At 33.9% G+C, this 13,453-nt stretch overlaps 1 protein-coding gene across 1 annotated transcript; it reads left to right on the top strand.

Moving 5' to 3' along the window:
• The first annotated feature begins 5,882 nt into the window (after window positions 1-5,882).
• Window positions 5,883-6,832, top strand: LOC120779328 (C-type lectin 37Da-like). The gene is made up of 4 exons (XM_040111529.1): window positions 5,883-5,913; window positions 5,984-6,106; window positions 6,184-6,245; window positions 6,308-6,832. Exons 1-4 carry the CDS (start codon window positions 5,883-5,885, stop codon window positions 6,779-6,781), a joined length of 690 nt encoding a protein of 229 aa, XP_039967463.1. The 3' UTR covers window positions 6,782-6,832.
• The last annotated feature ends 6,621 nt before the right edge of the window (window positions 6,833-13,453 follow it).

Below are 13,453 nucleotides of genomic sequence, written 5' to 3' on the forward strand. Positions count from 1 at the left end.
GAAATCCGGATGTCAGTCTGTCCGTCCGTCCGTCCGTGCAAACTGTAACTTGAGTAAAAATTGCGATATCATTATGAAACTTGGTACACGTATTTCTTGGCTCCATATGAAGGTTAGGTTCGAAGATGGGCAAAATCGGCCAACTGCCACGCCCACAAAATGGCGGAAACCGAAAACCTATAAAGTGTCATAACTAAGCCATAAATAAAGATATTAAAGTGAAATTTGGCACAAAGGATCGCATTAGGGAGGGGCATATTTGAACGTAATTTTTTTGGAAAAGTGGGCGTGGCCCCGCCCCCTACTAAGTTTTTTGTACATATCTCGGAAACTACTATAGCTATGTCAACCACACTCTACAGAGTCGTTTCTTCAGGCATTTCCATATACAGTTCAAAAATGGAAGAAATCGGATAATAACCACGCCCACCTCCCATACAAAGGTTGTGTTGAAAATCACTAAAAGTGCGTTAACGGACTAACAAAAAACGTCAGAAACACTAAATTTTACGGAAGAAGTGGCAGAAGGAAGCTGCATCCAGGCTTTTTTTAAAAATTGAAAATGGGCGTGGTGTCGCCCACTTATGAACCAAAAACCATATCTCAGGAACTACTCTACCGATTTCAATGAAATTCGGTATATAATATTTTCTTAACACCCTGATGACATGTACGAAATTTGGGAAATCGGTTCACACGCCACGCCTTCTTTCAATATAACGCTATTTTGAATTCCATCTGATGCCTTTTCTGTATAATATATACATTAGGAACCAATGATGATAGCGGAATAAAACTTTACACAAATACGGTATTTGAAAAATATTTAAATGACGGATAATGAGATCTTGATTATCACTTTATCATGCGAGAGTAGAAAATGTTCGGTGACACCCGAACTTAGCCCTTCCTTACTTGTTATTATTATTTTCGGTTTTAGCTGCCCAAAGTTGACCAGAAACAGCGTCTAACTTCACAGTCGCAAAATGACTGTATATTAGTGAAATTATCAATAATGTGGGTTATTAGGTCTTCACGTGTTTTTACATATTCCGATATGCAAATAAAATTATTAGTTCCGAATTTGGATTTCAGTTTAGCTCGACTGACTTGGCATTACAAAAGTTTAGTTAACTTGTAATTATTTTATCACCTAAGGGTTTTGCCAAATCGACTGAGGCCTGGTGCCTACATACATATGTATATACACTATATTCACATGTGCTTACATGCCCAGAAGCAATGAATAAACTAGGAGCGACTTACGTTGATATACTCAATTCAAAATTTGCAGTAAGTTTTGATTACTTATTAACATGATAAGTAAGAACTGAACATGAATAAATTTAATTTTCACTTTTCGGTCAAATATTATTTTTAAATTGTCAAGCTTTTATGTAAGAGGCATTATTATGTTACAAATATTTTTTGTTCCCTTAATTTTCTGTCTACAGGAAAACAAAATTATTAATTTTTATATTTGTGGCCTAATATAAAGGGACCTGCTAGCATTATTTTAGTATCAGTCGTTTAGAAATTTTTTTGAAAAAAAAAGTTAAATACTTCTCTGCGAAACAACTTTTAACATATGAATATGAAAATGTTGTCTTTTCAAAACGGAAAATGCCAAGTAGGAAATTACAAAAATACCTAAAAAATTGCTTCACTCTCAAATGTAATCACTCAGCCAAAATCTCTGTAATGGATCCTCCAAACACACTTACTTATTTGTTTTTACACCGCAAGCGTGATATATTCTTTTAACGAGCGTCAATGTGTTGAGCGCAAACAACAAATAATGAGCGCGTAAAGTCTCGTATGGCCAACAGCACCCTAAAGTTGCACACAATAAACGATTTTGGAGCATTTTCTAGGACACACAAGCACTTTAGTGACGCTCATACGCCCTGTCGCACCGTATTGCGAACAAAGTTAAGAGCTATTGGTAAAGCATAACACGCGCTGCAATTGTCGTCAATTGTTGCCAGCATCAGCTAAAGTTTGATGCAAATGAACTCGATATGTGTATTAAGTATGCAGCGGTGGCACAGATAGAGTGATTGTTCATTCTCACTTATTGCATTGGAATATTTATGCTTTTATAAAGTGTTTTTGAGCACTCTCGGGAAAGATGAATGGCACTTTTAGAAAATGATGAGCGATTTTCATTACTTAAGAATAATTACTAAAGACTCACGTTACAATACTCTTGGTAAATGTTTTGAAGTGGGCTTGTGGGAGATGTAGAGTACTTGATTTAAGATTTATAAACATTAATTCTACTGGTTTTACTTACACATGTCACAAATACGTAGAGGATTTTCACTAAGAGCGCAAAAAAAGTTTTTTTTAAATAAAATGAAAAGTTGCTTTCGAGTAAATTCCCCGCACTCACCGTTCGGAAAATGAGCTTGGTTATTTAAACACAATTCCGCGAGAAATTTCACAAAATATTTTTATTATATCCGCGAGAAAAGTTGTATACAAATTAAATTAAATTGTATTGTAAAATAAAAGAGGATGTTCGCACAATGGGCAAAAAGGCTGAAACTCGTTATTATCAGAACTCGGCTTTTCCACAGCGGATCGCAAAAAGAAGTGTCGAACTTGTTCCTCCGTCCCTTTTGTTCCTTTTTGGGTATGGTGGAAAATGTCGTGGTATCGGAGTTATATGTGATGTGGATTGTAGGTGTCGTCGAGATGAGTGTGGTGAATGTAGCGTGTTAGTGACGTACATTTTAATGCGGTGAATGTTGAATGTTATTGATGCGGGATTATTATTGTAATTAGGTGTTCGGTGTGGAAATGGCGCTTGCGGATTATGTGTTGTGTACTATAGTTATATAAGTGAACTGATGCATATAACTGTTTGATAGTGAAATTATTTCTAAGGAAACCCTCAGCGACTGGCTTCATGGCTCGTATTCCGCTGACATTTTCACACAACCACATGCTGGAGCCACTTTACCGCAGTGATAATTCAATTTTAGGTATTGCCCACGCAGATCGCTTTCTGTGAGCTCAATTGGCCGGCCAGCTGTTGAAAACTATGAGCGAAATATTGCGCTGCGGTTTGGAATTTCACACCGACCAAAGTGGAAAACTGATTTTACAACCGTCCGTATATTGGAGTGATAGCATATGTGTGCAAACCAAACAAGAAGCAAGTGAAAGCTTTTGCATATTAGTAATATTTATGAGAGTTTTTGAGAGCACACCCTGCATAGCTCCGGGCTGTGTGCTAAAGTCATTTGATGCTGAGGTTGCCATCGCTCATTCGCGTTGCGGCTGACGGTGCGACATGACTAACACTAACCCAGTTTTGCTTTCGGCCAAAAGCAGCAGGGAATAACGTTTTGATTGTCTGCGGTAATTAAGGGGGAGATAACAGTTTTATGACTTATTTGGAATTTAAAGGTATACTTTATTTTCCCCTACCTGCATTTCTATTTAATTGTAATATTTAAAATATTACCAATGAAGATGTTATAGGATAATATAAGGATATATAAAGATATCAAGGCTCTATTAATTGTGCTGCCTTCACCAAGTTATCGAGTTCTAAAGTGTTAGATTGTATAAGTTTATATAATAATTTTCCATATTAGCAATTTAATCAAGGAAATTAATCTCCATTAACGGAATGAACGAATTCTGTATAATCTAATTCCTGGAATAAAAAAATTAATTGTACGAAGTACAAAGCTCCTTGCCGAAAACATTAGGCCATTGTTTATTTTTGCATTGGCAGCAATTGAAGTTTAATACTAAAAAGACGCGTATACACCATGTTGTCTTTCTGACTTGTTGTATTTTAGTTATTTGAAATTTGATCGTGAAAAGAAAGAAGTATTTGTAAGTTTGAGCCGGAATTTACTTTCAAATTTGCCTGCTGTCATCAAGGGAGATGTAAATTTCTGTTTAATCGCTGCCAACGAATTTTGCAGAAAATGAACTAAATATTTCCACAAATAGTTGGGCGCGAAATGATGTTAAGCGAATCAAAATGAACGCGTGTTAGCAACGCCAAAGACGGCAAATGTCAACAGAGTGACAGCAATAGCAAATGGCGTTTATAAAATCAACAGCACCAGTTTCGCCGAAATACTCGTCGCTGCACTCGCATTTATTTCCATTCCGAATTTTGGATAATTGCGCTGGCAGTTGAGCTTCACGCTCTAATTCAATTGCCAGCTGCAGTCATTGCACTCGTTTCTGCAGCCGTTACCTTTGGTGCTTCATTAAGTATTAACGGAAGTTTTTTTTACCATATTCGCATTTTGTGACTGACGCACAGAATCAAGCCTTCAAAAAAGTCTATATCAGTATATACAAAGTAAATATAATATCATTCTAGCAGATTTTTCTGCTCAAATATAAATCGTTTTTGTTTTGAATATTCTTAATAATGACATTTAATACCAATTTGCATAATATTTCAATAAAATACACAAAGTGACTAATTTGATTATAATTCATCCATATTTCTACACGGCACACTGAACTGGGACAGGAAAATTATGGTTTAAAGCTTATTAGCTGAGCAAGCCCTTAAGCTAAGAACTTTTATGATGCCTCTCTCATACACTTTTACTTATCTGCGTAGGCACCCCAAAGTAATTGAACATATTTTTTCTTGCTTTCGATGAAATATATTTGGTATGCCATGCTTTGGAATTTTGCAGGAGAGTGTAAAGAGGGAGTATTAAATTTAATGGGCGCATTTTGGTGAGCTGTTGCTCGGAGTAAACTTTTACTTTTCGAAATGATGGTACAAAAATGCAAAAATTTAAAACATAGTGTTAAGAAGAATAATTTAGAATATTTTAATTTGATTCCAATTGTGCAGTAAGTATGGTCCGATCTAAGTCAATTCTTCGATGGCCGCACCATTGCTTTAGGTAATAATTTCCGGCAACTGTCGTGATGTAATCGCATTCAATAGAGGTATTCCTTATTCCCAACATTCAGTTAGTACGACAGCTAAATCCTATATACAAGTGCATATGTGGCGACACCCATATTAAACATATCTTTATATTTATTTAATTCATGCATTCACATGTTAATACTAAGTTCATTTATATTGGTACAACTAATGGTTAAGTTATCCTACATTCTACTTTACATAGTTATCCTAAGAGTTGCAGTACATCTTTCTCTCTTACATACATTAATTAAGCTATCATAGTAATGCATTTTATATTGAAAGCAGCATCCCCTGATTATTGTTGATTACCGTTACCTAATTAAGCATTTATGATATTAAATTCTAAATTGGTTATCACATCGTCCAGACGTATATTAATAAACCACATATATATCGGCGATTCCTATAAAACACCTTCTGCGTGAGAAAATGAAATGTAGTGAAACAATAAAATGATAATTACAAAATCATTTAATTTGCAATAATTTAGTTTTCTGCCTAATCTTGCTACGAACTGCGATAAGCGATAGACTCTTATCAGTGAGTCTAACGAGAATATTGCACAAGTTCTCAGTGATGCATCATACAAGTGAGCAAAAATACAAATCCACAGTGAGATATCATTGACTAAAATCCAACTGGTTCGTAAAATATGTACTAGTTAACAACAAGCATTTCCGAAAGAAATCGGAAATTTTTATTTTCACTAAAAACAAAGACATTGCTTGAATAACTCATTTATCTTTTATTTTCTGCTTTTAGAACTTCGAAAAAAGATCGGTTTGCAAGAAATTATTTTGTTTACTGACCCAGTATGAAATATTTATTCGTAATATATACAAGTATATATAAATAACCAAATTGACGTTTAAAAATTCTTATCGCTTGTGAGAGAAAACTACGGCTTGTGCCTACGGTTCATATGATTTGTGAGTGAGAGTAAAGTAATTAAATGAATTCGCTACTGGGTAAACATTCTACGTGTATGTAATATTTACAGCTACTTATTAATAAAAATATGATCTATAAAATTTGCAATAAATTCATTTGAAGTTTTACATCAGCATCAACTGGACGCGCCCACACCTGAACATAAACGCAACGTTTTAATGATGGATCGAGCACAATACGTTTTTTTGCTCTTTCTTTTGATGAACTCCTCCGTATTTACTGCAGGTAAGACATCGGTTCAAAAAGATAATACAAATTTCAATAATTAATTTCTTCAACTATTATTAATTTTTGTTCTACAGATCAAGACCCATTCATTAAAATTGGTAGCAAGTATTACTTAGTGGTGTTTAAGGACTCAGAGGTATTCAAACAAAAACACCTTAAAGCCATAATAATTTTATTCACATTGCCTTTCCATTGTAGTTGAATTGGTTCGCAGCTGCTCATTTTTGCCGTTCTCAGGACAGTGAATTGCTGACGATTGAATCGTTGGCTGAAAAGGAAGCTTTGTTTTCGTACTTAAAAAATGTAAAAAAGTTAAATTATATGGAAGCTTGGACAAGTAGCAACGACTTGTCGGTAGAGGGACAATACATGTCCCTGAATAGGGGACGTCCAATGCTCTATACATTCTGGGCGAAGGACGAACCAAACAATGCGTTAAATGCGGAGGATTGTGTACATGTTGTGCTAAAAGGTGATAGCTTTACAATGAACGATAATAGTTGCCTTAAAGGACAAGCACATGTTATTTGTGAAAAGGGTTCAGCGTCAAATGCTCGTGATCCCGCTCCAAAAGAAAAACCAAACTGTGATAATGTGACAGAAAGTTATGCTTTAAAAAAACTCGTTGAAGTATATCTAAAATATGAAAATGTATTTAACTGCAGAGAATAGCCGTCTGTAAAACTACTTGAGAGTTTTTTGTTAATATTTTTCAAATTTGAATAAAATATCATGTATTGGTCAATTTTATAGATGCTTTTCGTAAAAACTAATTTCTGTTAAATAGTTAAGCCGATTCATCTTATTCGAAAATTTTTAACTGTGTAAGTTACTATAGAGATAGATTATATAGATAACTCAAAAATTTTAGCAAAGGAGATCGCAGTAGCAGGATGAAGTAGCGGGCAAAATATTTAAAAAAATCGAAGCTGTAAGCACCAAATTTACCCTGCGCAAATATTAGAAGAACTCCTATGTATGGTATGAAATTGAATCAAGGAGTAATTGATAAAATGGGATAAAATTATGTCCTAATAACTTCTTCGTAGTATGCATTATGAGCACAAAGTGCCAAAATCGAAGCAATAATGCTCAAGCCACTAGGTATCAAATATATGGATCCTATGTAGTGCCTGCAGTTGACTTTTGATCGAAAATATCGGTCAATGTGTGAGATATAAAAATTATATTCAGACAGAAACCTTCCCAGACAATAGTAATTCTGTGTATTGAAAATGCATTGAATCGGGTCAATACTTCCCTGAACTTCCATATACCTAATATAAAGATAATCGAACTTTCGCATACTACTCTGATCAAATTGAAAGGTGAATTTTGTCCATTTCATCTCCTTCAAAGTAAACCCCTCCCTCTACAATAAATCTATGCCAACGAATTTACCAGTCATCATAGCACTTTGAAAAATCGTCCATGGAAAAATCCACAGAGCGTATAAATTAAATATTGAGGTATTGCAGTATTAATATTGCTTTCATTGTTTGTCTTAAAGAATGCAACAAAACGATTAGTAACTGCTGCCATTTATGAATGCATGCATTTCTTTGAATGGAAAGGGTGTGAACTGCGCGATATAGGTAATCTGTCGGGTTTGTTTTGATAGTTATGCATTGACCAAATTTCGGCCTGATTTTGTTTATAAAAAAAATTATTGGTCAAAAATATATATGTATAATATATAATCCCTTAAAGGAGGATTATTATATTAGCCTTATAGGCTTATGTGACATCTTAGCTCTCAACCATGAAATGTAGCGTTTAGAATAATATCCTTCAAAACCTTCTCTTGCATATACATATACATTTATATACATGACTTCACGTAAGGTGTTGTAGCTTTAAAATAAATATCAACCAGCCAACCACATTTTCAACAAATAATGGAAGAAGGAAAACAAAGTCATTGCTGAAAATGTACGCCTTGTTTTGGTTATGTTTTATGTGTTTTACTGCTTTTATATGGGGAGAAAACACAAATATTATATAAAACATACATACATACATATGTGAAATAGCTAAGAGTATTTGGAGAAATGATATTCTCTACAGTCGCTTGCACACGTATTATCTACTTACATTGTTTCCAATGGCTGATTTATCATTTCTTACAGATTTTCAACGAACAAAGTAAACACTTTCAACCGATTGCATTAAAGCTATGAGAAATTTTCGTTTACACTTGATTTCAATTGCTTCCTTATTCCAGCTGAGTAATTTACAAGTATGTATGTATGTAGTCCAAGTCTTCCTTCTTAGCACTCACATGTGACAATTTGATTCTTTTATTGGTAGTACTTATTGATGCACATAAATTGCTAAGAAGGTGACAAGTGAACATTCCCGCTTGTGGTCAAAAACATCGGCAAAGGTACTAGCAGTAAAGGTGGGGAAGAATAATTTTGCTTTAAAGAAACAGCCTGATTCACTAAAGCGCATGCTTCTAGTTGATGATAAATAACAATTTACTTGGTATTTGCCAAATAACAAATTTTCATATAGGGAAACCAAGGTAGTAAGTATATAACCAAAATCCTCGTGAAGTTTATATCTAATAAAAGTAAATCTGTTCTTGTGAATGATGAATTTGGCAACTTACATTTACATAAAACTAAAATCGGTGCAATAACAGTACATTATTACAAGCAAATACCATTAATGCTTTAAATGCTTCTCACAAAATTCAGCAATAAATTTAAGGAAATTTGCACATTCTGCGTATTTTTAAATCAGTCATAATAACTATTTTTAAAATTAATAAAAAAATTAATAACTTAGTTATGGTATAGTATAGTATAGTATTATTTTTAACCAACGATATTTACATATATTGCTCACTCACTTATGATATTTCTTAACAGAATTATGTTATTTAGTTAAAATAAATTAATTTAAATTAAATTAATTAATAATAGTTTTTCACTATTTGACTTAGGAATATAGTATACTACAATTTTACCGCCTCATGCGCAAACAAAACACTCATATTATGGAAAACCCACAAAGAAGTCACTGTTAAATAAAATATTATTAGTTCGGATAATGATAGGTAAAACAATGTCAACAAATGAGGCAGTAAAGCCGCAACATTGCAAAATCGCCCGACTATGAACAGAAATCCAAAAGTCACATATAGATTTTTATATTCACACACAGTGTTACGCCATTGACCTTGTTTTCGCAATTAATTTAATTATTATTTGCACTTTGTGCAAATTAACATTTCCGTGTCAAATGCATACACCCAGAACCATTTTAATTAACGCCAGCCCAATTACTGGACAAACTCATAAATATGTATTGTACTATATGTACGTGTGGCATTCGCATAAAAGCCAATTTAATGGTTCTCAATTAGTACAGTGAATTTTCACAAATAGTAAAACAAACAAATAAAGACAACTTTGTATTAAGCTTTCTGCTGGCGATTAACAAAAAATTAAGCAAAAATATTGCGACCGCCAACGTCAGTGTGCTTGTATTATTTAGTATACTATAATGAGTGCGATCGATAAATTTCTTTCATATATCCAGTATTTTATTCTATCTGATCGCCACGCCCATTTTTTTACTCCTTCCACATACCACATTTTCTTAAAAATATATAGTACAATAAATATTCGATTAACGAACAGTAATTTTTTAATATTCTTTTGAAATTTTTGTTTAGTAATTTCCCATTTCCATGTTGTAACCTTCAAACACTTTCACTTTTTGCGAAGGAAGCGTCTATCATTCATTTGAGGGCTTGTGTACCCACACATGAACCCATAGCCCAACGCATTGTAGATAACAGAAACTTTTGAGAACAAATTGAGCAAGGCTGAGAATATATGAAAGTCTTAATTCCTCACATTATATTATTATATGGTGTGCGTAAGTGGGAGTAAAGGTGCAGCAGAGATCATCGTAGGCTGTATAGTTCCAGCCAGTAAATTCATAAACCATATACTTTTCGATGTAAGTATATTTATCCTTTAAATCTTTTAGCAAACAAAGATTATGAGTATGTGGTCGGGTTTCGATCCAGAGATTTTCAATGCAAAGAAATTCAACGTGTCAGATATCTTGCATAAAACCGATTATTCAGAATTTTTTAGTAAACAGCAAAGTACTTAAATGCATGCATACATGATGGCTCCATACACAAGAAGTACTGAAAACGAAATTACAGCAGAAGCGTCTGTTAGAATACATGCTATGAGTTTGTCAGTTTGTTTTCGCTTTTGTCTTGCAGCACTTCCTTGACGCGATTACTGGACATAGAGTCTGTATGAAGATATGTTGCGCCGAGAACTCTCTACTGACTGTGAACAACAAATGTAACGAGCACAGAATTTATACTTCAGAAGCGATTGGTGCATTCAAGTGTAACGTCTGGCATGAAGTTCTCTGCCACTTTTTTCTATTTCTACGGGTATAAGTATTTATGTACATGCGGGAGGTGAAGGCCTTACCATTGGACCTTGATAGTTTTGGTTTGCCAGTGTAGCTAAGTATGCCTGTGTGATGTGCTGAAAATGCACAGGTGCAGAAATGTTTTTCAATGAAGTTGCTCAACTAGGCAGAAATACTGTTACTGCCAGTTTAAGAAGACACAAATACAATATTTCTATTCAATAGTTTTGAATTCCAAACTATTTAACAAAGATGGCTGGTGAAGGCGGATATGTAAACATAAACAAATTTTGTTTCTTATTAATCGCCACTAATATTTAAAATTACTTTTTATTTTATATAATTATCTTTAATAAGCACTTTTGTTAAGCAAATTGCTGTCGGTAATGCAACGTTCTGTAAGAACATGAAGAACCCATACGTCCAACTTCGATATTAATGCTATTGTTTCATGTGGTTGCGAACGGTCGTGTTAGCCAAATTTAATATTTCAGCAATTATTCGAATTGTTAATCCATTATTTGGATCGACCAATGATTATTTTTTTATCAATATCGGCTTGAAGAGTCCTTCCATGAAGGTGCACACCACCAAGAAGGAAATTGTTGGAACGAACCAATTTTGGCAGTTCGGTCGGCACTTTATCTTCGTACAATTTACACAACTTTCACCTTTTTGAACTGCAGTTTTACCCTTTATTATTTAAATATTAAGCTGTAAAAAATGTCGAAATTTAAGAAAATAGTTTTACAAACAAGCCTTTCTATATACTGGCAAAGGCTGCTCTTGTCATCAAATGAAATTATTTAGTGAACGACCCAATAGCAGTATACTTATTATGCTGATATTTAATTTATCGCTTATCCAATATAGAGCACAAAATAAAAATAATTATAGTTTGTAGTTAAAGTAGGCCACTAAGCGCTGTATCCTTAAATAATTGCTGCAACATACCTTAGAATTATTTGCCATAAAATTTTTTCGAACCGAATAATTTTTCCACAACATTTCGATACACGAGTGTATGCCCGTATTCTGAGCCCTTAATTAGATACTCGATATCAAAAAGTCTGTACTTATTATTATTATTTGTAATTTATTGCCCCAAAACAATTATTTCTTTTTTGCATTTACTCAACTGGGGGCTCCGAGTACAAAAAGTTATCAATTCACCTCTCAACTGGCGAAAAAATCAATTTAAAAGCGTAGAATATACACACATAGGTTTTTGTTAACCATCGCACAATCAGTGCAAAATTTACGATTGCTCGTTTGACGTTACATTTTTGTATATTTGTGTATGTGCGTTTTGGTCTCTCTGGGCTTTATGCTGCGCTACCTCAACAACTGCAAAAAATTGCTGCACTTTGTAATCGGCAATCACTAGAACTGTTTTTTATAAATTGCAGGAAATTCATTGTGAGGTGCTTAATGGTAAAGGAGCCCGCGGCCACAGCAATGAAAGGGTAAAATTATACATAAAAACTACATATTACCTCTGTATGCAACATGTTGCAAGAGAATAAAAACATAACAATATTATAAAAGTAGGCAATTATTTTATAAAATATTTTCTTTTTTTTTTTTGAAACTTCAATATGTTTCTATATCATTAGTATATATAAACGTCATCAACATTTACATTTTACAACAACAACATAATATGGGATAAAAGCATACTTTATTCAATGCTTTAATTCCACAAGTAGCTGAAATAACAGTGCTATGTCCAATATTTTATAAATCAAGGTTTACTCCTCTACTTTGGCTACAGTCCCTAACTGAATATCACGTAAAATATTAATACACTTTGATTTTGGGTTCCTTGTTTGTATCCCAGCCACTTACCTACACGAGCTCGAGTTCATCTCGCCGGATCAATTGGCGGCGTACTGGCTAATACTTCAGCAGCGTCGGTAGATATGGTCCGGAATGCACTTATTACTCGAATTGCAGAAAGTCTATGCAATTATTTGTTTAGCATATTACTCTCAGATACTTCAGTTGCTGTGAAGTAATCTTGCACTCCCCTATTGTGAGCTTTATTATTTTGAACTGAGGCGTGCAGTTGCAGTGGAAAAACAATTTTAAATTATATATAACATTATTATATTATATAAAGAGTTGTCATGTATAATTCTTATATGAAACGACTTCGCAATAAATAGGTATTCTACGGACTTACGTGTGCTCAGTTATTTGAGGTTTTTTGCTTCCACAGTTTCCCCGTTAAGTAGAATTCACCTATGGCTTCTATGCGTTAATTTGGGTCACGCCTTTTCAACGCCTTTTTTAACACAACGTTATTCAGGAATTATTCAGCCTTTCCAGTTTCACCAACCACTTGCCGCAACAAAATCATAATTACAAATAATAAACTTATGGAATGTTCAGATAGTATGCAATTTGGTGCTGGCGGCTGCAAATGATGCTGACTATGGAAATAAGTAGGTGTGTATAATCGTTCGATAAATTCCATTTTTGGGGGAAACTTTAATAACAAATTAAATTACCTATGAGGTAAAACATTTTCACGCTGATTTTGCCCAGTGTACAAATTAAAGTTACTTGCAAAACGTTGTGGCTTACTATTTGCTGGGACATATACACATAGACTTACATAGTTTTGTTGGCAATAGCGAACATTTATGGTCAATTTGACAAAAATGTTTGTCACAGGTCACAAAGATGTTTATTCATACACTACTATATAACTTTGAAAACGGTAAATATCTAAGGTAAATATTCGCTTATAATGTAGACCCTCATATACTAATTTGATTTAAATGAAATTGGCATTATATCAAATGTTAACGAAAGGTTGAGGGTTGGGTCATAAAGTGTTAACTATCAACAGGTTAAATTACACATTGAGCAACGCCCATCCCTGCTACCTCCGGCTGTTGTGAGCAGAATTGTTGAGGTGGAGAG

The sequence above is a fragment of the Bactrocera tryoni genome, unplaced genomic scaffold (genome assembly GCF_016617805.1).
Source record: "Bactrocera tryoni isolate S06 unplaced genomic scaffold, CSIRO_BtryS06_freeze2 ctg7180000182913_QRY, whole genome shotgun sequence".
In the NCBI taxonomy this organism is placed as follows: domain Eukaryota; kingdom Metazoa; phylum Arthropoda; class Insecta; order Diptera; family Tephritidae; genus Bactrocera; species Bactrocera tryoni.